Below are 24,475 nucleotides of genomic sequence, written 5' to 3'. Positions count from 1 at the left end.
CGATTCTTTTATGTAATACTCCCATTTAAATGCATACATTATTTTTTTTTTTATAAAGATTTGACTTTATTGCAGAGTTTCACATATTGTAGAGTTATTTGCCTGAAACAGTTTTGATGAACAATAAATATGCTGAAATTTCTGTGACATTGGACCGAGGTCACTGCAGCATGCGCTGATCCATCACAGCGAGCGCAAGTGGAGGTGACAATTAATGTTTCTCTATTAATGTGACAGTGAAAGTACTGTTTAGTGTCAAATTACCATCCCTGCAGGTGTCCTTTTAGGGTTGAGTAGAAATAATATTGTCCTTCACAGAGGTTCATTTCACCATATTACTCATGATTTCTTTTCATTTATTTTAAATAGTGTGTGTACAATGTAAATGAGGGAGTCAAAATCATTGCTCTCTCATGCGTATATATATATGTGTGTGTGTGTGCGTGTACATATGTGTGTATATTTACACATGGCAATACAGTTTGACATTAGGATACTGTGATCCAGGCCCATCTGGGATGAGTACTTTCTTGCACACACCTAACGAGTTAGAACATGGAGACGTTAGAGCATCAGCATATAATCCTCGGTTCAAGAGCAGAATCAAAATCATTCAGCACCTGCCAGAAATTAATCCATTTGTTAGACTCTTAAATTTACAGAAAAGACAAAGTGATGGATTCCTTTCAGAAACGGATAAAAACTGAAATGGCCTCTTAGCTGTTCTTACTTCAAACATTGTCAAAATCATCCAACCCACACACAATGGTATTTCATATTTTAATATTACAAAATGTATTTACATAAATTACAGTAAAGCACACACTGTTATACCATTCTACATGAACACACTGTCCTTTATATTGTCTATTTGTCTAGTTTTCATCACGTTCACTATGGTTAGTCACATTTTGTTTAACAGAAGGGGTAAATTTATTTAATTTCTCTTTTTTTCATTCAATGTCTAAAACATTTGGATATATTCACAGCACTGAGAAGACAAGAACAGCCTTTTGTATAACACGATTGCTTCACAACCACCCATATGACGACAAGACTTCTTAGGACAAGGCACGGTGCAATAAATCACATCTATTCGTAAACCAAATTACAGCAAATCTATACAAAAAGGCTTTACAATTGAGACATACTGCTTGCTGTAGTTTAGCTTTCACACCCCTGAACAGTTATTTCTCTGCTGCGTAGTGTATGGTGTGAGGGGCCCCCGACACACACTCGACCCCGCTGGATGACGGGATGATGGAGGATGGGATGGTCTCTGATGCTCAGAGAAGGATGTTTTTCTTGTTCTTTTTTCACAAAGACGATGTTGTGGAGTCCACCACCTCGCGGCCGTTGCAAACTGCTGGCACATAGTTGGAGGCTGATCCTGAGAGAATAAAAAGAACCATGTTTGCCAGAGAAGATGTTTCATTGTTAGGGGAAAAAACTGTTGAGCACAGATAACAGCTGAGAGCACAGTTATGCTGCGGAGTTTCAACAGTCTTAGATTTGTACAGTTACTTTACACAGCCACTCTGGTACATTCAGAGGGAAACCATCTTTACCACATTTCTAATAACCGATATAGTATTCCCTTAAAAAAAAAAAAAAAACTTCATATCGTTGAACCCACTGTCACAGATTTAACTGCTCAGCTGTGCTTAATTAGCTAATCAGCTGAACCAGATACAAAAGAAAGAAAGAAAATTGAACCCATTAATGCATCCTCAACAATCAGCCAACAACAATATTATTACACTCAAAGGAATTATAATGACACTCTTTACACTTTAAAGTATTTTTTTCTGGGACTGTTTCAGTACATTTACTGTAGAGTTGTTAATTTAGAATAGTTACTTGTTTTATTGCAAACTTGTCTCAGGAAACTTTTAATTTCTCAGACATCATCTGAGATGACTCAAATGTCCGTCATTCACAACAAGTAATAAAAGGCTGCATTAAATTATTGTATAATTTAAAAAATGTACAACTGTAGTTTGGATTTAGCCATTTTAGCTCCCTTGGTCTGTCCATGTCTGACCATGTAAACTTCCTGAGTCTTGTGTATTTTTAGGCTTGTGCTGTGAATTAGTTGTCACTCCATTAATAAGTTTCTGACAAGACTCTTATCTAACATGAGGAGAAACGCAATAATTGATCCTAATAACTATTGTATAATTTGTAATTCCTCATTACTGAAATCTAAATTGCTGCAAGAAATGAGGTCGCAAATGAAACTGAAAAAAAGGAGTATAAAGCCCAAATTAATGATGAGGTTTCTAGTCAGAAACGAGCGGGAGCATTTCTTTAGTGTGTATTAAACGGAAAGAGTGTGTTTGTGTGTGTTGGAACCTTTAGAGTAGCTGGAACTGGGCGCAGAAGCAGATGCAGATGCAGATGCAGAAGCAGACACTGTGGCACTGAAGCGATTGGCGGTGACTCGGAGAGTGGCCACATTTTTCTGCGGCTGGAACAGGATGATGTGGATCTTGGGAGCAAAGAGACAGCCGAGGACCACCGAACCACTCAGACTGACGGATATACACATGGTGGTGGTCTGCACCTGTAGGACGGAGACAGCGGGTGAGGATGAATTCACTCTTTTGTTTGCACTTCCTCCTTTTGTCCTCAGAAAACTATAATGAAGTTTGTTCAGAAACCACCTTGTCACAGCACTCCTCTCTCTCTCACACTCACTCACACACTCACACACATACACACACACACACACACCTTCACATCTTTTTATTGCCTCTGATCCAATCAGTCCAACCTTTAATCCAATCTGTCAAATTCCCCCTTGTGGCTTCACAGGTAAACCCTGAGTCATTTCACCAACCACAAATTACTCAGCTCGCAGTACACAACTAATCACAGTCCCCATTAAATACATAGGGGGCATAAAAATATATCCTGTGCTTCATCATGTTCTTATCTTAACTTGCAGGTCACTAATTATCTTCTCATTTGTCATCTTTCCTATGACCTCTCAATTGCGCAATTATAAAAATAATATCCAGTTGCTTCTTATCCTCTGGGGCTTTCATGTGCAGATGTTGAAAGACTTGAAAAGTAATTCAAACCCTTTGCTTGAAATATATGGGGATCAATTCAACACAACATGACAGTTTATATCGATTGTGTCTGAGAAATACTGTTGCAATCACGCCAAAACAAAATTAGACACATTGTAGTTTTCAATTAGTGTGATTTCAAAGATGAATGTTAGCAATTCTAATCGTGTATTCGTATGTGAATGAATATGAGGACAAGACAAAGAATGTTGGATAATCACAGCTGGCTGTCCTGGAGATTGTGGGGCGTGTTAGTCATATTTCAGCTGCTAATGTGAGCTGACTGCTGGGGTCATCTTCCTGAGCACCAGCTCTCTTCCCACCCCACTGGTTACCCCTGCAGTCCAGGAACTTCTATTTGCAGAACCACAGCATGAAGTGAAATGTAGTGTACAACAACGCAGATAGGAAAAGCCCTCACACACATTTAGACTTCAGGCTGAAGAAAATAGCTGGTGAAAACACAACAGAGGCTGAGGGTGGTGGTACTTCACCTAGCTGCAGTTCATTATCTCTTCCTGCCATCAAAACATATTTCTAAAAACTATTTACATGTCATGAATTATGAAGCACCAACATGGCGTGTCAAAACTGTACTGCATTCTGACATTTGCACTTTTGTAATGCTTTTAATTGCATTTCTAGTGTTGGATATTAATATTGTAACAGGTATATCATCATTATTTTCACTTTTCCTTTACTTTTTCATGCAAGAGTTTAATTTATGGCAAAGGTTGGAATTTATAATGAAGTTTAGCAAACATACTGCAGAAAGTGATTATTTCTCAGTCAATTATACTGAGTTTTTGCAAAATAAGAGTAAAACTGGTTCAAAGTAACATAACTTTTATATGATAGTATGTGGATTCATCATGAGTTCATCATGATTCCCTGGGCAACAAGGCTCATCTCTTATTTAAATTTTTTTTCCGCTATCCATCCTTAATTTTGCTATGTGGCAAACAGAGCCATTATTATGGGTGTCACATAAAACCAGCCTATCAAGGTCTCTGTTGCTGTGCCAAACCTTGTTTGTGTTTGTGTGTTTGTGTGTGTGTGTGTGTGTGTGTGTGTGTGTGTGTGTGTGTGTGTGTGTTACCTTGCCGGTAAAACCTGATACCGACTTAGTCTCCAAAATCCCACGGGGGATCAGGAAAGGTGGAGGATTTCGGGTCATGGATGGGGTAGCTGATCTCTACAGACATGAAGAGCCTGAGGTAGCTCATGATGATACAAAGCGCGTGTGATCCTGGACCTCCCCCCATCTGTTTGCACAACAAAGGCCTTGTTGCAGCCCCTGACCAACTGCTGTAGCCTTGAGTCTGCCTGAGGCACCAGCACTGATAACTTACTTGGTCTGTCAGCTTTATGCCCCCTGATATGTACTTTATACTGAGTTGAAAAATACATAAATTCATTTCAATTGTTACCTTGGAAAAATAAACTGTATTCTAATTTTTGGCTGTTACAAAGATGTTTAGACATGATTATGCAAGTTCAGCTAATTTATTCATTATCATTTGTGACATGCATGTTAAATTTGTCCTTCAGCTATTTGTGTAAAAAGCAAAAGTGGCATAATTTTAACTGCCTATGACAAATCTGCAAACATTCCCTAACTTTAAGTGTGGTATCACCAAATAAGCCTGGTTATAAACTCATTAAAAGGTGTGATTCTGTCTCAGCATCTAATGACAAAATCTCTCCTGGAATTCAAATGTTGCACCTCAAATGTGTCATTAAACATTTATTAAAGCCGTGAATCAGTTTGACTGTCATTAATTATTTGTATCTGTGTATTCAAGCCTGATCTGTCCCCAAAGTCTTTGTTCCTATCTTGACACATCCTTCAACCCGAAAAGAAAAGAACGCTTTCATGATTTTGGGTGACGGTGATGAAATGGAATGTGAGAGTGACACCTTCATGGATACACACAGGAGGGAAGCATTTATAGACTGTTTAGAAGTTACTAGAAATACCAAGCTAGACTTTTCAAGAACACGCTCATAGATAGTTACCCTGTAGTCACTGGCAGTGACGTAGAAGATGGGCTGAAAGGCGAGCCAGATGATACAAGTGGTGTACATGGTGAACCCTATGAACTTTGCCTCATTGAAGTTCTCAGGGCATTTTCTGGTCTTGAAGGCGTAGACGGTGCACAGAATAATGAGGATACAGTTGTACGTGAGTGACATGAGCATGCTGGACTCCCTGCTGTTGCACTTAAGAGTGACCACATCTCTCCTTTCTGGCCCCACTTCCTTACGAACCCCTGGAACCTCCACCAGGAGCCACATGATGGCCACTAGCAGCTGGCAGGAGATTAAAGCGCCGCAAATTGCTACTTGGGAGGCTGGGCTGATGAAGCGTGGCCGCTGGGCTCCATCCTTCACCCCGCTGAAGATACGAGCGATTCGGTTGGTCTTGGTGAGAAGAGCTGAGTAACAGACGGCGAATGAGGTGCCGAGGCCTAGTCGGCGCAGGGTGCAAACAGCGGTGGACGGCTTGGCAATGTAGATGAAAGTCATGCTGTAGCACATCAGCACTCCCAGCAAGAGGATGTAGGAGAGTTCACGTCCACTGGCTTTAACAACAGGAGTCTCATTGTGCTTGAAGAACAACCCCACTACTGCCAGCGTGCACAGGATGCCCAGGCAGGAGATGGTTACAGGCCCAATAGCCCAGGCGTCCTCCCAGCGGATGTACTCTTCAGGCAGATCATAGCAGCCTGTTAGGTTGGCCAGGGGCCACTGGCCTGAGCTGCAGTTAGCACAAGTGAACTCATCCAGCAGGTACTGGTAGGGCTGACAGGGGATACAGATCCAGCAGCACACATCACCCGGCTGCATGCTCTTCACCTCATTCTTCCTGCAAGGGTCACTGCACTGTGAGGTGGGTGGTACAAGTCCACGCCATGGCACCAGGGTGGTATTCAAGGTCAGGTTTTGGTCCCAGTAGCCAACCTTCCTGTAGAGGAACTTCCCATCTTCTTTGTGGTAATGGAAGATGTTGTAGCGGCTGATGCTGTCACCAACAGAGTCAAAACGCACCATGTTCTCTGTATCTGTGGGTCTGAAGGGAGCTGGTGGGAAGCAGAAAAACCCAAAGATGTCTCGAGACGAATTAACAGAAAATTTTCATTTTTCACAGCTTCAACAATTCAATTTGAGTATCATTGGATATCATGGTTTCATTAGAAAACTTCACCAATTTAATGCATAAATGTGCCAATATTTTAGGAGGGTCGAATGGGAGGCACTCATCTACTGAATTAAAGTGGTGTAAAAAAAGACACAAAAAAATAGATATAGTTTAAACGCTAGTAATGTTAAACATTAAAAAATAATTTAAAAAAATGCTTTTCTGACATATACCGTGATGAAATAAAAGAGCTTTGCAGTCACGCTGGTTTGCTGAAGTGTCAGTTCGTCTAAATATGAGAGTACATTCATGGTATGAGAATAGACTGTTCTTGATCAGTTTCCCTCCCACTGATTTCTCCCCACAGGATTATTTTTGCTAATTGAATAATTACAAATCCCTTTTCAGGGCTACGGTATAAATTATTTTAAGTTCATTGCCAAGCTTATTTGCAGCCAATGCTCACTTAACACATCGGTAAACAACATCAATTAATCGATTAGTCCGTTTGCGAGATATGTAAGCTACATGTTCATAATACATAATCATTCATTGTGTTTGCTGACCTTCAAACTTGGTCTTCAGGATGAACTCCTTGTAGAACCTTTTGCCGTTACCTGGTTTCATTGCATCACAGACCTTCGATGTGTTGGAACACACAGCTTGCCTCATGTTGTGCAGAGCATACGCCATCGCGTACACTGCATTTACCACAAACATGATCTTGGATTCCTGCTCAAAGGTTCCATCCCTCAGGCTTTGGCCACTACAGCCGGGTTCCTTGAGGCTGCAGCCAAACCGGTGTTCCCAAAACTCTTTGAACCACGGGTTCCTGGTGTTTGTGTACGGGTTCAGTTTAGTGAAGTAGTCTTCAAACTCTCTGACTGGGTAGGAGGCCAACTCAATGGTAAAAGCTCCATTGGCTGCAGTCTCACTGCCCCTAACCACACTCTCCTGCGCCCCCCAGCCATCACTAGCCACCCAGATGAAGGTGACGTTCATGCGAGCAGCAGCCACCAGCAGTTCGCGGGCGTCTTCACTACGGGTGAACATAATCACAACTTTGGCGTTGGACTTCTGCTGTAAGGAGCGGATGACATTTTCATAGCCCTGGCGGTTCATGGAGCGGCTAACCTTAGCTGAGGTGGCGATGCAAATTTGATGAGAACGGGCCTCCTGCTGGAAGGCATCGATGCCAGTCTCACCATAGTCCCCCTCTGATGCTACTGTTGACACGTAGGTCCAGTTGAAGTACCGAAGGATCTCTGCCATGGCTTTGGCCTGATAGAAGTCAGCAGGTACTGTCCGGGCAAAGTAATCATAGCGAGTTTTATCGCTTAGCTTCGCACTGGTGGAGGCATAGCTGATCTGAGGGATCTGGAAGAGTCGCAGAAGGTTGGCCACCTGGAGAGAAAAGGGAAATATGATATATGATATGAGAAACATGTCGGCAAAAAGTATCCTATTGAGGCTGAATTAAGACTAAATCCAGCACAGTGGAGAACAGACAGATTCTCTCGCCTATTTGAATGCAGCAATTTATATCAGCTATGGGGGCTGGGGCCACAGAAATGCTGCAGTCCAGAAGAGCGGAACCGAAGGGAAATTTCTTAGAGACAGAACCGGACATCTGCAACGTATCGGAAGAAAAGACAGAGATTGACCATTGTCACCTGGTTTTAATCAATAATGCAAAAACTTCAAGTTGTATCCATTGATTTAGAGTTCATGGAGAGAAAATTAAGGCAATGTTCCATCACAGAGGTTACGATTTTTTTTCGCTGGGGGGGGGGGGGGGGGGGGGGCTGGAGCCTATCCCAGTAGCCTTTGGGTGAGAGGTGGGGTTTGGGGACCCCTGGAGGGGTCGCCAGTCCATAGCAGGGCCACCACATATAGACAGACAACCATTCACACTCACAGTCACACCTACGGTCAATTTAGAGTATCAATCAGCCTCGTCCTCTCTTGATGTCTTTGGACAGTGGGAGGAAGCTGGAGTACCAGAGAGAACCCACACAGGAACAGGGAGAACATGCAGACTCCACACAGAAAGACCCTGTGCCCGAGCCAGGGCTCGAAACCCGAATCCTTCTTGCTGTGAGGCGGCAGTGCGAACCACTGCACCACTGTGCCACCCCACTGGTATAGATAGAAGAATAAGAGGAATCAGTTGATTAGGACGGAGGTGTCAGATGGGGAAACTCTTTACTCACAGACCTACTGTAACTCTCATTCTCCTACACAACAATGTGAAATTTAGTGCACTGTTGCAAACAGATCCTGCTTCCGTCAAAACAAAAATATGACTTGCGAAAGTAAAAACGATAACAGTTTTGCAATATGCAAACCAATGAGTGGAAAGAGGAACTGAGAGAGGTTAGTTATCGGCAACTTACATCTATTGGCACACATCTGATATCAGCAAGCATAAAAGCTAAATGACAGTTTTGAATCATCCATTTTCTATCCATTGAGGGTCGGGGGGGCTGGAGCCTATCCCAGCTGACATTGGGAGAGTAATTAGGGGCTCAGTATCTTGCTCAAGGATACTTGGACATGGTCACCGGAGGGGAGTAAGGATCAAACCAGCGACCATTCGGTTGCTCGATGGTCACTCTACCTCTGAGCCATGCCGCCCCATATTAAGAATCCCACATTCATCATAGGAAAATTCATACAAATATCTAAAAGGATCAAATGGAGTGATGACATTTTATATCCCAAGAGTCAACGATGAACTTCATCATTACGATTCCTATCATCATGAAATAGTTCCCTGCTAAACATGTCTGAAAGTATTTCTATGCCATTTTAAAAGACTTAACATAAAAAAACACAATTTTGAGTGGAGGGAAAACTTAACAGTCTTCTCAACTTATATATTTAGACACAGATGTAAACTGCAATTTGACGTGTTGGCGGAGGCATAAAAGCATGTGGTAAATCTATTTAGAGTTAAAACTATTTTGTCGAGTCATTAAAGTCTCAAGAAAGATTCTGTCAGATATTAAGGTGCCCACCTAACCCAGACAAATATAATGGAGGAGATGATAGCTGGCGGTGCTGATTTTAACAGGGGTGGATGATAATCTGTCACTGGAAAAAAGCCTGATGACATGATTGAGTCAGAATTACAACATAAAATCCTGGCAATTATGTTCCCTCTCAGCATTACAGACAAAATATGACAGAGAGCTGCTTAAAATGTGTCATTTTTCACCATCCTCATCAGATGAAGCGGTGATTAAATGAATATGCCTACCACCTCCCTCTGGTATTATTGTACGCCGGGAGGCTTCCCAAACAACGAAGCCGGAGATGTAACTAGAACCTTCCTTTGTCACACAATGTCCTCTTAAAAATGATTTCTGTTTCTTTCTCTCTTATTTATTTAAACCAACAAGAATTCAACAAGAGCAGAGACATCCATGCTGTCAGTGACGCAACACCCGAGATTCTACTGTATAAGCTCTACCGCATGTGACCTTAAAATGTACTTGACAATCTTTTTTTGTTGCTCTGACTGAAATATATCAAAAAGTTTGGAATGAAAAAAATTGAAACATACAGAAAAGTCAGGTGAATTTTAATTAACATGATACTCTAATAATGTTCTGATGTGCAGCCATGCCGACATATTGTTTTTTCCAGGGTTTGAAGAAAAGGGAGCGAAGAAAAACAGAGCCATGCAATAATGAGAAAATACGCTGTGTGAAAGGTCTCATCCATGGCATTGATGAGCTAACCTTTACTGCCCCAGCATCATCATTGCATTCACCGTTTTTCAATCAAGAAACTGCTGTTTCAAGTCACAATGCCAGACGGATTCAAAGGTCTGGACCCCAGCGAGAGTCCATGGATATTTTAATAATAATGATAAATAAATAATTCATATTTTTGTTGCAGTACCATTCTTAGCCACATTGTTAATTTCCTCTTTCATATTTTCTTGTATTACCCATAATTCTCTGCCCCAAACAGCCTTGTTATTAATCATGTATTTGTAAATATACATTGCAGGACTGAGAGAAACAGGAAGTACTAATCTAGAATGTAAATGGAATGCAACCACCCACACACACACACACACACACACACACACACACACACACACACACACGTTCTGTCTCAGATATTAATGACATTAACCCTAATTTGCAAGCCTTAACCTCCTTTAGCTAAAACACCCTGAAGTTAGGAGCCAGCACAGGCACACCACCAGCTCTTGAGGGGATGACTGGAGTAAATGTGATGTATTAAGACAGGCATGCTGCACCCAGCACTACTTCACTGCAGTGTTACTACAATTTGTGCCGCAGTCTCATGAAATAACCCACTGACAGATGAGAATATTTTTGTTCATGCACATGGGAAGCCGGTAGAAATGGTTTCATTTACTGATTCATTGATGATGATGGGGATTTATAGTATTTTGTATGCAGCTGGCTAACGTAAGAGTAGCAACACCGGCTCAGTCACACTTGCATAGTAATGGGTAGTTTCGTTCAGAAATGGCCTTGATCAAAAGATTCTCAGAGAAGCTTGATATACTGTAGTGCACCATTCAGGATGGCACTGAAGTGTGTGACAGTGACTGTCTGTTCATCCTGATTTACCTCTTTAGCTCTCACTCCCTTCATCCACAAGTCTAATAAGGAGAGATACTCTCAGCCGTATAATAACTACAAATGAGCGAACTTTTATACTTTGACTTACAGTTGATAAATACGTGTATGTATGTGTGTATGTGTGTGTGTGTTTATCAACTGTAAGTCAAAGTATCAAATTATATATGTGCATGTGTGTGTATAGAAATATACATACAGATACATATATATGTATATACATATACACACACACACTGTGTAGGCCTATATACACTGTGTTGCTCATTTTTTGTACCATGATGAGTATGTTCGCAATTTATTAGCAATTATTTCTTCACAGAAATGGCAGCATTCAATAGATTAATGCATATTATACAGTATCTAATATACCAACTGATTATTGCAGTGTTGTTTGTTTGGGAATATAAAAACACATATAGTTCATATTGGTGTAATATAATCAATAGACAAAAAGGCTGTGAGCAGATAAAACTCTCTGCCTCTGATCCTCTATTTTATTAATCCAGTGTTTGATGGTCTGTGAGTATTCCAGTCCAACTTAAAGAGCAGAAGCATTGAAGAGCGATGAGCGACAGCTAGAACATGGGCAGCCTCTTACTCATGTGTCTGTCATGATTTTTTTTTCAACATGGAAAGTCCATCTGTGTGTCCCAGAGGTCCCTGTCAAGCTGAGCCCTACATGACATGTCACGCAAAGAGAAACTTAAGGATGTAAAGCAGCCCAACTACTTACTAAAGGACCAGAGATGTTGTCCATGTGATGGTTATCTACTGGGATTCCTATGTTGGAATTGTGTTCATCAAAGTAAAAAGGAAAAAAAATGTCAAGTGTGAGTAATCCTGGATCATGCAAGTACATTCAATACACTGAACATGCAATAACATACAAGCACAACCACAAATGAATCATCCACAGGGTTGTTTGAGCAGGTGAGAGAGGACCTACAACTTCCAGGGGCCTGCGACTGTCTTTGCAGTGGCAAAATGAAAGGCTTAAAAACAAAAGGATGGCACAGATGTATTTCCAGAAAACACAGAGACTATCTGGACTTTTATCAGCTCCGTAGTAAAGAGCCATATCCGGTCAATGCGGGCAGGACAGTGACCCAGCAGCCTCTTCAGCTGCACCTCAACTGGAACCAGACCATAATCAGCATGAGAGATCAAAACAAATGCAAGGACCACATCCGGACCAATAGAATCTCTTGTAACATGATGTCACTATTCCTGAAAACAGCCTGGTACTGACCATGTGGTAAGTTAGTGGGCTTCAGGGCTGCTACCACCCACGATGTGGGAAAGAACTTTTGGCATAAAAATGGACTAGTCAGCCGTGCCCACTTGGAACAGCTCATTCCAAAACATTGGCTGCTGTAAAACAGGTACTGCGTCAATAATCTTCATCTCCCTAATTGTGTCTCTTATCTTCAAATTTCAGACTTTGACCACATGATGAAAAGCACATACGAACCACCCAGCTGCAGAGAGCTCCTCTTTACTGCCGTGGATTTCCATGAGCTGTCTGTCAACTCCCAGGTACAAGGAAACCTCTTAGAAGATTGTTGCTCTTTATCATTTGAAATTCTACTTCTAGCCTCTGGCACTTCTAAATAGAAGTAATGAAGTAATAAAGAGAGGTGTGCAGTGTTCAGTTTGAAAAACAGCAACAGGTTCTGGGAAAACACTGATGATTTATTCTTATGATGACAGATGCGTTGAAGGAGAGTGAATCTGGAAATCGATCGCTTCAATATTATTGACTGTGAGGGTCCTGACACGAACCATCCTCCCCTTCATTACAATGTTCTCCTTCACTTTGAATGACATTCTGATGTGCTAATTAGGGAGCTGAGCCGTGTTCTCCATGAGTGCGTGCTGAAGTTTTCAGTTCAAAAATAACAGTTCCTGGGAAGGGAGAGGAAAGGATAAGAATGAGGAAAGCAGGGGGATTTAGACATCATATCACATGATAAACAAGGCCCTTTTTGAAGTTAACACCAAAGCAGGATTTTTTTTTTCACCCGCTGCACTCACTGATGACAAAAACACAATAAAGACAGAGCCCTCTCCAGTTCCTGTGTACAACAACAGACTTAATAAGCCATCACAAACCAAAAAAATATGAAACATCAAAAAAAGGATAGATAGAAATTTCTGAGGATCAGCAGCCACAGGGGCAGTGAGTGTTTGTGTAATGACCTTAAAGGATTTGCCTGAGGTGTACATCTTAGGATATTAAATTTGTCGGATTCTAGATTCACAATCATCTAAAAGCAGAGCAGGTTATATTGTTATATTGCACATTTAATATGTTGAATGGAACAATTTCATAGTTCTTTTATGATTTTTTTTTGCCACAAAACTACGAGATTTTCCTTTGAATTCTTTTAATTATTTAAAAACATGTGCGACGGCTTGAGAGTGGATTTGTGCTAGAAGTTATTTGCATAAAGTCCAGGCTGAAGATAATTTTCTGATTATGCCCCTGAGCCAATTTGTATGTGATTATGTTGAAAGTGCAGTGGCTTGTGAATTTAATACGGATCTTTTACATATTTTCTTTTAGAGTAGAGAAAGCGCAAGGAGACTTCGGAATGATTTCATTGATCTTTTTACATCATTTTCTTGTGTGTGGTTGATTCTAGGGGATATATATAACTCTAAAATAGGCTCTTTGGACTGAGTCATTATTCGTGGCCAGCTTCGCGCAGATCACAATCGAGATTAAAACAGTAGAAGACATTACAAGGACACCAAAGTATTAAAATCAGGATGAAATTTTTTTTAAACATTTCCACGCTAAATGATCTGTCTCAGGCGCATGAGAAACTGGCCACTCTTCATCTCATCCTTGGCCCTGTTACAGGCAGCCTCCTCTCCACACACAGGTGGGCACCTTCCCGCCAGCCAATGATGATGCACCCCACAGATGGGAAAAGAAGTTTCTCTCAAGCTGCCCTGGATTCTCCCTGGCACTCTTAAATTGAGGACACCCCCTTTCTCTTCGTCAAGCATTGATCTGGGATAAATAGGGACTGTGTAAACCAGTGACCTCTGAAAAACATCCCACCATGGGCTTCTCGCCACTCTCACAGCTCCATTCACAGAGGTATCTGCTGACTAAAGGCCATCCACAAAGAGAATGTTAAGCATCGTGACCGCTGAGAGGTATGTATTCAAATTCAAAAACAGTGATTTTCAGTTTGAGTCTTTGTGAGAGTGACACTCATTCATAGAAATCCACACAGATTCTCTTTTTCTTGGTTACTGAAAACATACTGCCTTCTTCAACTTTTCAAGAGAAAGGACAAAAGATCTGTATTGCGCACTTCTGTCTTTCTAAGGAGGCCCTGAGTTCACATCAAGATACTAGGATGAATGGTGTAAAAACTCTTACCAGATGAATAGATATCACCTTGCATGACAGCACTAGTCCTTGTATTGCGAGCAAACGAACCATTATCTCAAGAAATATGTGCCAACTCGTGTATGTTGTCAGAAAATAAATCTGGATGACAAAATTTGTTTTCTTTTTTTTTAAACCGAATTCTGGACATCTCCTTTCATCACTCTCGAATTTGGAAAATATGGTAAATGCCTCTCAGTAAATACCTTTGGAATATAGATGGGAATAAAATCCCAGAAGATGAGGAAACTCTTTGAAAAAAACAGCATTTTAATATATTTAAAACTATAAACATTTTAGGGAAAGATAAGACATGGCATGTGAATAATAAAAGCTCCCCGTAAACCTTCCACTGACGATTATGTGTAAATGTGTACAAGTCCTGCAATTGTATGTTTGAATATCTGAATGAGTCATTATTCAATCCACTATGACAGAATTTGCTTTTATTTGCATCTCCAGAGTAGAAATGTTGACTAAAATAAGTAGTTCTTGGATCTTTTTTTTTCTACTACTAAGAGAAGATGTTTTAAGTAAGCAAAATAGCCCAAAAACTCAAAACTGTCCGGTGAATTAAAAAAATGTCAGCCTGTGATTTTGTCTATGAAAATATTCCTGTTCAGCTTTAACATAGCGAGATGAAGCACTCATCACTGCAGCCTCCTGGCAGGAACTTATGTAAGGTTGGTTCGAACTCTGGCGTTGTTTGAGCAAACATTAACGAGGGAGTCACAGTCAAAGAGCCTCCTGCACTCAACTTATTCAAAGTGCTCTTACACTGTGTGGAGATACTGGGAGTTATAAATCAAAGATGAGTCCAATCTTTATACTCCCACAGTGAGAAGCAGAAGAATTACAAATAGATTTGGTTATAAAGCGCCAATCAAATCTATTTTTTTAAAGCACTGGAATGTATGTTACATCGGATGGTGTAAATCATGCTGAAGTAAAAGTACTCACTTAGATGCATTCAGAGGTTATTTAAAAGGATTTGTGGGGAATGTGATTGGGGAAAATGCAGAAGTGGACATGTGGGAAGAAGAAGGGCTACATTCATAGAAAAGGTGTGGATAGGAGCAGAAGCAGAGAGCAGAAAGAAGAAGAAATGCAATGCAATGTTAAACAACTTTTTACAGATCTGCACTCTCTGCTAGCGTGACACGTACAATATAACTTAATGTTTCTTTTCGAGCATGGAGGTTTTCTCCTCATTTAAGGTGTTAGATACAGTAAGTCTGTATATGGGGTCTGTCAATTGTGTGTTGCGTATTTAATTCTTTTTGTTTTATTGGTAGCAAATGTTTTGTATTTTCGATTGATGGATCCCTCCTGTTAGGTCCGCCAAGACATTTTCAACCATCTGGAGAAATCCAGAACAAGTATCATCGTGTCAACTAACCCCTTGGCTTGCCACTCCACATATGTAGCACGTACACTGATTGGAAAGGACAAATATTGCTGCATTATTCATGAAGGCTCCTTTAGTCATCAACATCTTTTCAGGTGTAAATGCCATGCTGAGAGTCTTATCCATGGCTCAAATGTGTTATATTACTGTTACATGCAGCACTTTACTCTATAAAAGCATACTACTTTATTGCTTGGTTTTTAAGCTGAAATAGTTGAAAAAAAATGGGGGGGGGGGGGGCTATTGGGACAAAAAAGCTAATATATTACCTAAGGGATTTTTGATGATCTTTCCTTGCTAAATGCTTGCAAGCTAACTGCTAACTGTGTCTCATTTCTGTTTTGCGCTGAGCCGGCAGTGTACAGAGGGTAATCAGGGTTCCCTCTGCAGCTAAAATGAAACAACGAAGTAGATTTGCTGGCAGAGAGGTTACCAATGCACTTAAACTTGCTATCCTCTCATAATAGGTGATTGGTGTAGATTTTATGGTTAAAGGTGTCACCGAAGTACTGTTACGTACTGAAGCTACTGCTGCTAATTCTGCTAATGCTGTAGTTTCACTGCCTTTAGTTGGGTTTCAAATTTCACCATTTAAACTCGGAGGCGACCTCTGGAAAATGTTTCAGCTGTCTAGAATATGAGCTAATATTGTCAGACACCATTTTCTTAGAAATGACTCTACACTTCCAAAATGCTGTCACAAAAAAAAAATCCTAATATGTGTATTTAATGTGTATCATAAAAGACAGTTGATGGAAAATGTTCTCATATTATTATTACACACTGTCTCACTCTGCATCACTTATGGTGTGTGGGGGAATTGGAATTAATTAATCATGCTCAGATGTATCGCCTCTGGCAACTTTTCATACATGTGTGGAAGGTCAGGTTTTCTTTCCAAGGCAAAAGTTGTTGTCAGAGTGTTGGATATGAATGTTGTTGTTTTTTGTACAAAATATCCAGGGGGTCTCTTATTCTAGCCAAAGCAACAGTTCTTCAAGGCTCAGTCCTTTGGCTCAGTAAACATGGATAAACTGGACATTTAAAACAGAGAGTGAACCTTAGATTACAGCCAATGTTAAAAAAAACAACTCACTTTCTGCAGTTTAGTTGAGTTTCTACAAGTGTTTACGCTCAGAGAAAGGTTGTGGTTAGGATATGTGATCACCCTAACAAACAAAATCAAGACACATGATAATGGTTTGGTGAAGGTCATGGTAAAATTTCTACAATTAAATGAAACACTTGTCTGTTGCATGCACAATTCCACTCCCTCATCTCACTTTTCCTTTTTGCCATGAAACAGAAATAACTTTGGGCTTCGCCACAGAGTATTTGCATGGACTGTAAACTGGGATTTGCAGAATCGTCCAACTTTTATAGATAATGAACCTTTCCCCTTATTTCCAAATTTGTACCACCGTACATTTAACATTACATCTACATTAATATTTACTGTAGAACATGTTTATTGTTGGTGGCACGGTGGTGCAGTGGTCTGCACTGCCGCCTCACAGCAAGAAGGTTCCGGGTTTGAGTCCCGGCTCAGGAACAGGATCTTTCTGTGTGAGTCTGCATGTTCTCCCTGTTCCTGTGTGGGTTCTCTCTGGTACTCCAGCTTCCTCCCACAGTCCAAAGACATCAAGAGGGGACGAGGCTGATTGATACTCTAAATTGACCGTAGACATAGTACGAATGTGAGAGTGAATGGTTGTTTGTTTCTATATGTTGGCCCTGTGATGGACTGGCGACCCGTCCAGGGTGAACCCCGCCTCTCACCCGTAGCTGCTGGGATAGGCACCAGCCCCCCCGCGACCCTTAACAGGAATAAGCGGAAGACGATGGATGGATGGATGTTTATTGTAGCGTAGCGATGGTGTAGGTTTCTGTAACTAGAACCAAACTTGTGAGTCTAATGAATATTTACCTGAATGGAGACGTCACTGTAGGATCCCCCAATGACCCCAGAGATGGCCAGTGGAACCTCGTTCTGAATGGGCCGGGAACCATCAGGGCAGATGAAGCCTGGATCATGCACCTTGGTGAGGGAGGCTCTGACGAAATCGAGGGACTGCTCCAGAGCGTAGGTGTCCTTCGAGCAGGTGTCCAGGATGTGGGCCCCTAGCTGGAGTCCAGGGAGGATGCGATCACTGGAGTTAATCTCATCAAGTGCAAACAGCATGGCCTCCAGTCTCTGGATCCCTCTCGCTTCATTGATGTTACCACAGTCCTCCATCCCATCACCCTTCTGGTGCACCGGGAACAGGCCTCCGATCACCAAGTCTCCATCTATGATGATCTCACGCTTGGCAGCAGGGGGTAATCTGGACATGCTGGGCAGGACCCCTGGTATCAGCAGCTCCAGTAGGAGCATGTCCAAAGGCCAGAAATGGGCAGCCCTGGCCAGAGACCTGAGGCAGAGCACTATGCTCAGCATGGCAGGATCAGGGAGCAAGGTTCAGCTGATCAAAGTAGAGAGGAGTGAAGGTTCACAGCGTCTGGAGATGGGTGACTTTCAAGTCTTCTGTCAGTGGGTAACTTACAGCATGTTGGATAATTCCTGTGCGAGTTAGAGACAAAAAATAAGTGAATCTATCTGAAACTACAAGGACAAAAATACAGAACTGTCACAGAACATTTAGTATATTTCTCGAAATGTTCATGATTGGCACCCAACGTCAGCCCTCGACTTAAGTCTGCCTCTGAGTTTGAGTAGCACACCTTTACTGTTTTGCCCGCAGGTGTATTTAAGGATATGGAAGAGCTACTGAAACAATATAGAGCAGTATAAAGGCAGACAGTTTCTCTCAAGAGTGCTTCTTCCCAGTTTTCTTATTGATTCTTACCGAGACTTTATTACTTTTTTCTCAGCTTCTTGAAATCTCTAGCTATAGTAAGAACAAATAATATCATTGGAGACTATTAACCCAAGATAGGAAGCAGAAATCCAGCTGTATGAGAAAATATCAAACACAAGATATTTAAGTCACTTCTGGAGCGAGGCGTAATTTCCTAACCTGCAATGAGATATCACATAGATGCTGGTTCTCATCAATGACTGGGGTTGCCATGGAAACATGGAGGGTAAAAAAATAAATAAGGGTTGGACTGCAGGGAAGTGGGCATGTATACCAATATAGATTCCTATCATGTCGAGGTTACAGGTTTAGATCTCGCCAGGAGTTGTTATGATGTCTGATTAAGAGGGAGGGCACATTCAATCTCAGCGCTGGAACGGAGAGAGAAACAGCCCCCCTCCTTTCAGACACATTCATCATGTTTGTATAAACAAGTTCAGAAAACACATTTAATGGGTCTTATCTATTCTGTCAGTGAACTTTTTGTCAACTTATCTGTATTTCGGCAGCATTTCTGTAATATATTTACACTATTTCAGAGAAGGCAGAGGTTGACTAGGGTGAATCAAAAATTCAGATGAATACATTATCGTAAAGAATGTGCCTTCTCTGATGTTTTCTCTTTTATAAAAAAAGAAATGTGAGTTAAATTACATGTGCACGTGTCACTTTATGTAATAACTGTAATGTTGTCAGCATTTCTCTGAAGTGTCAACAATCCGAGCGTGTTCTGTTTCCTGTGTTCACAGAGGCAGAAACCCCTCGCTGTGGGGTATATGCAGGGGCAGGCTGCAAACACCAGCTTCTTGCGGCTGCACCCATAATACGATCACACGGTGCGAGGGAGGGTTGAAGAATATTCTGTGATATTCCAGGAGCACTCTGAGCAAGAAACAACAAAGAAAATGTGAAAGTAAAAAGTCTAATGAATGCCCTCCCCCCCGATGAATATTGCATCAGGTTGTGGGTGGCGAACCTTACGCGCCGTTAATGAATGCACTACTTTGTATCTGGTGAAGATGATTACATGTGGTAGTGTGTGAAGACATGATTTCGGGCAGGTGCAGGCGTTGCTTCACTACATATGTCCTGCGATTAGCATCAAGGTGAGAAAGCAACTTCAGTATGATGCGTCTAATTGTACCTGTGTTGTCTGCTGGAGCAGATGGGGGCTCTCTGGTCGCAAAGACAAGGTCAGTGTGTGAGTTAACGGGGCAATAAGGAACAGCCAATTAGGCAGGCCTATGTAAACTAGGCCAAATAGAGGTTGGAGGTCTAGAGGAGCCTCAAGTCTCTAAGAAGTGCAAATATATGCTGGAGACTCTTCAGAGGATCAGAAAAACAGCAACCAAAACCACATTTAGAGTATTAAACGGGGTGTATAATCAGCTTGCATGAGCATTAAATGTCAGCTTGGTTCGGAACTAGCTTCTATCAAGCCTCAATTGCATCATTAAAACTATCTGGATGTAGATGTCACATGCAGCAGCCCAGAGAATCACTGGCTCCCCAGCTGTCTGCGCACAATATTCCCAGTGAAAGGCGAGTTCAAAAAGAAAAGACAGTGTGCTTTACTCCGCTTTGAACCGTCAGCGAATGCATTACTGCTCCCACCCAGCAGAGAGGATTTCTCCAACATTAGCATAAAGATACGTTGATAACACCATTCCTCACTGTCTTATCCAAATATAGCTAATGTGCAATGTATGACTCACTGCCGACTCCCTCTCAGCGGTGATTGGCATGTACAGTCCTACTATTACATGTATCCGTGAATATCTGAAAAACGAGCCGAGGAGACCCAGCTGAGAGCAGAACAGAAGACTCAAGTAACCCCCATGATTGTTAACAAAGTCTGCTAGGATTAGATCTGATGCATAATACATATATTTCAAATGCTATTTCATAAAATATAAAAATAATTCTAATAAGCGTTTTCTATCTGATTTGTTTGGCTCCCAGCCTGTGTGCAGTTTTGTTAAATCCTTGAATATACATGACATTTAATTTAGTTTCTGCACATGAATCTTTACGCCTGTCAAGTGATAGCCTAAATACAAGACTTGATCTGTGAGCTTGATGTAGTGACACTCAAAAGATGATAACATAAAATGACAGAGCTTTTGTTTTCCTTATTATGATAATGTCAACATAATGGGAGAGGACAAATTAACTGCATGATTAATAAAGGTAAAACTTAACATTTGACAACCTTTGATGAGCCTCAATTTAAAGTTGTTCATCTAATGATGCTTAATTAATGGAACGCAAACAAAGAAGAAAACATAACAGCCACCATAATAATTTCCGTCATGATTTAATCTCCAGGGAGGAACCAGTTCATCCTTCCACCTGGACTTGTCAGCTGAAGGAATTAAGGTGCCTCTGATTAAGAATTTGAACAGTGCGTCATTATTAATAAAACAGCAGGGAAATCTGGTTGTTGAGCTCTCAGACACTCCACGGGATTTTGACTCAGAAACATTCAGCCTTATTCACTCTGTGAGGCAAATAAGACTTGGAACTGTGGGACAAGAAGTGACAGTAACATAACAAAGACAAGGTAGCAGCAGCCTGTAACTCATCTATCAATGTCATCCTCTCACATTTCTGAGAAACCCCAATGCACCTTCTCATATTTACCACATTGTCTGTAATAAAAGTAACCTCGGGAACTATAAACAGCACATTTACCCACACAATTGCCTTTAAGGTTTGTTTAAAAAAACAAAAAACAGAAAAAATGGTAAAAGGTTTGAATTTTTTTCTGCATGTAATTTCAACTTGAAACAACGTGGATTGAGCAGCCTCATACATAAATCTCAAGTGCCGGCATGCAGTCACTCCTGGTGGAAAACAGCCTTCATGCATCAGATCAGATTCTGTTTTATCAGCGATGCCATGTGGAAACAAAGGAGAGGTTTTCCATCAGGTGCTTCATCGGCTCATCTCTTGGTTAAGTTGAAACCTTCAAATCTATAAAGACGCAATTAAAAATGGCAAATGCGCATCTGACAGGAAAGCTATAACAGACAATATGTTGGTAAGTCAATTATTTTGGTGAAAGTGACGTAAATGAGGCATCATCTCTTACCTGCTGTAGATGGATGCTCTCGGCTATACCTGCGGGTCTTGGTCTCCGCGAGCCTTGCGACGGTGAACGGCCGCCGTGGAGCGTCTCATGTGACCAGCAGGCTCCAGATGTTGTTCACTTGGAGCATGTTTGCCATGCAGCCTGGATCTGTCCTTGGTTCTGAATTGTTGGTCACATTGGCAAGTCACACCAACTCCGCTGTGCTCTCCAACTTGTGTCTGCCAGCCATTTGTCCTGAGGATCCAGCAGGAACCACGCGCGCACGACTCACAGGATAGACAGAGAGATTTGTCTGCGTTCCCTTGTATATAGTTCTTTTTTAAATTACTATTATTATTATTGTTGTTATTATTATTTAATTCTCTACTCTGAAGCGCGTCCCACCGGAAAGTTAGTCTAATAAAGTTCACAACATGAACTGTTGAGAGACGTCGGTGCAGTCAGAAGCATGCAGCCGCTCTCTGCCGCTCCTCTCACACAATGAGCGCAGCGCCTCAGCCCCGCTTCCAGCAACCCGACTGGGCTTCTTCACACACACAGACATGTCAACGCAAGAGAGCTACAAAAATAGAAGTGACTCAAAAATCTAACTTCTTCATCGTTGCTGTGTACGTAGGAGTCACCAGATTAAAAACAATGACATTAATCCCAATTCATCTCAGCTATTTTTTGTTCCTCCCCGTGGAACTGCCAGAAGATGAAGATCTGTCTTTTCATGATAAAGAACATACTTCCTAAATTCCCTCTCCGCAGCTAAATATAGAAAAATGTGAAAAGAGAGATGACGATCAACTTTTTTTTTCCTCTTTGGTTTTGGTTTCTTCCTGTGGACGCTGGCCAGCTCCCCCCATTCACATCCATCTCATTAAAACTGAATCACACTCTAGTTGAGTAGTGGGGCACTTCACCAACTCAAGAGGCACAGTTTGTCTTTTGCTGAAAAGGGGACACAACACACGCCCCCCCCCCCCCCCCACACACACACACACACAAAGAGGTTTGCGCAGCCATCCTTATTAGGACATTCCGTTGACTTCCATTCACGTGAACAGCCTTAACTAACTCCGAAATCCCAACCCTTAGCCTGACTTGAGCCTAAAAGAAATTCGAACCTTACACCCAGTCTAACCAAAGCCTCATCAGGTCCTAACCCCGTATTGGTCCTTTGAGGGTATCTCGGAATGTGAGGACTGTCCAAAATGGACCCCATGAGATGGTGTAAAACAGCAATCGGTCCCAACAAAGATGTACACACACACTAACACACCTCACACCACTCCAGCTAGAGAGTCCATCGACTTAAACCAGCGGTTCTGTGTCTGGTTGAAACCCCACTTGTCCTCAAGGTTGAACCAAATGCAGAAATAAATATATAAATTGAGGAACTCCATGTCTACATAATATAAAACATGTTTTCTGACATTCTTTGACCATGATGGGCCTAACTGTATTGATTCAGCCTTTTGAAGGATTTAAGAAGCCACTGGGATATTTCTTAATTCTCAAAATGTTCTGTTATTTCATAATCAAAAAAATTACAGTTTCTACTTCTTTGCAGAAGGTCCAAGGGAACACATTTTCTTCCGAAACAATGTTACATCAGAAACATTCCACTTGCATAACTAGTGAGGAATGGTGTGAGTACAGAAATGGTCTGCTGCACTCGTTTGCCTCCAATACCCGACTGCACAAAGACAATTAAATCTGGAAATTACCCTTCATTCTGTGTGAATTTAGCTTCCTTGCTTGCCCGTGTCTGCCACCTTAAAACCAGCACCACAAATACATTCAACTGTTCCACAAGAGCTGCTTTGCAGTCAGGGTTGGGAAAATAAAAGTGTTTCCTGCGTACAGGGGCAATTAAAATGACAAGCGGGGTCCGGCTTGTTGCGTAATTCCCTCAATTTACACAAAGGGACCAATTTTCACCCCCTAAATGGAATTACAGTTTACATTCCAATACTTGAGGTTATGTGGGTGGGATGAAAAAATAAGATTGGAACACGTCAATTAATGCCAAGTAAAATTATAGAGGACAGAAAAGTGGCCCTGTTCAGTGGTCAGTGGGAGTCGGTGTGACTGCTGCTATTTGTGCTTTTCTGGTAATTAAACATTGATCGACCAGAAGTGCACTCAGAGAGCACAGATGTCTTCCAAGGTACATAGAAAATTTCCAAAGCGTCCATAAATATTTTATATTTATGAAAATGAACATATCATGAGCCCATGTTTGATTGACATCCCTAGCATACCATGTTATAAATGAGAGCATGAGCAGCAGAACGTGAGAGGAAGGACCCCAGCACATCACTTAAGAGTAATACATGACGAAACGATTGGTTCAAATTGTGAAATTTGGTAAACGCCACAGACATCAAAGAAACATCCTTCAACTGCAGTTACGGGTTGCCATGGTGATGCTCACTGCTTAGTTGTTACTAAGTAAGGTAGGTTTTCCTCTGAGAGACAACTCGGATTCTGGCTTGTTACTGTAAATTCCTTTCATTTGAATTTTTAAATTTTCAAAAAGAAATTCCCGGTCTCAACAGGCTCTTGAGAGTGTTTGCCCTGGCTAGAATCCCAGTTAGCCAGCCACGGTCTTTGTACGTGATGATGCAATTCTCTCAGGGCAGATGATTCAAAACAACATGGCGGCCTCACAGCGGCGAGGTTAAGGGATAGAATTGATGTTGGTACTGAAGCTGTTTGCAATGACTCGCAGCAAGAAGTGCTCTAAAAAAAACAACATTGTGTCTTGAGGGCATTCCTTCAAGGGGGAGAAGTCTTTGGTGTTCTCCCTTCTGGATTTGAGAAAAGTTTAATACAAAATCAATAAAAGACAACTGAGAATTTCATATTCTC

The 24,475-nt window shown here is 41.4% G+C and overlaps 1 protein-coding gene across 5 annotated transcripts; it reads right to left on the bottom strand.

The window, feature by feature from the left end:
- Nucleotides 1–118: 118 nt before the first annotated feature.
- On the bottom strand, nt 119–22,497 carry grm2b (glutamate receptor, metabotropic 2b). Of its 5 annotated transcripts, none has more exons than XM_086199404.1 (6): nt 21,614–22,497; nt 17,589–18,221; nt 6,786–7,623; nt 5,097–6,160; nt 2,356–2,566; nt 119–1,390 (listed from the first exon to the last, which is right to left on the bottom strand). In XM_086199404.1, the coding sequence occupies exons 2-6, from the start codon at nt 18,096–18,098 to the stop codon at nt 1,317–1,319; spliced, it is 2,697 nt and encodes an 898-aa protein (XP_086055530.1). In that variant the 5' UTR covers nt 18,099–18,221; nt 21,614–22,497; the 3' UTR covers nt 119–1,316. The 5 variants fall into 5 exon arrangements, with proteins under 5 accessions (XP_086055530.1, XP_086055528.1, XP_086055529.1 ...); XM_086199402.1 differs by lacking the exon at nt 21,614–22,497 and adding an exon at nt 18,679–19,133; XM_086199403.1 differs by lacking the exon at nt 21,614–22,497 and adding an exon at nt 18,794–19,133.
- Nucleotides 22,498–24,475: the final 1,978 nt, after the last annotated feature.

This window comes from Aulostomus chinensis, chromosome 3 (assembly GCF_037954235.1).
Source record: "Aulostomus chinensis isolate RoL2024-O1b breed Wild chromosome 3, RoL_Achi_v1.0, whole genome shotgun sequence".
Lineage (NCBI taxonomy): Eukaryota > Metazoa > Chordata > Actinopteri > Syngnathiformes > Aulostomidae > Aulostomus > Aulostomus chinensis.
This window is presented reverse-complemented; position numbering and strand designations above follow the sequence as displayed.

Bases quoted from the DNA above. Each gene is read 5' to 3' on its own strand.
- grm2b (XM_086199404.1), bottom strand. From the start codon at position 18,098: ATGCTGAGCATAGTGCTCTGCCTCAGGTCTCTGGCCAGGGCTGCCCAT. The intron at 7,624-17,588 runs GTAAATATTCAT...TTTTCTCTCCAG, and splicing joins ACAGTGACGTCTCCATTCAG to GTGGCCAACCTTCTGCGACT. The intron at 6,161-6,785 runs GTCAGCAAACAC...GCTTCCCACCAG, and splicing joins CCTGAAGACCAAGTTTGAAG to CTCCCTTCAGACCCACAGAT.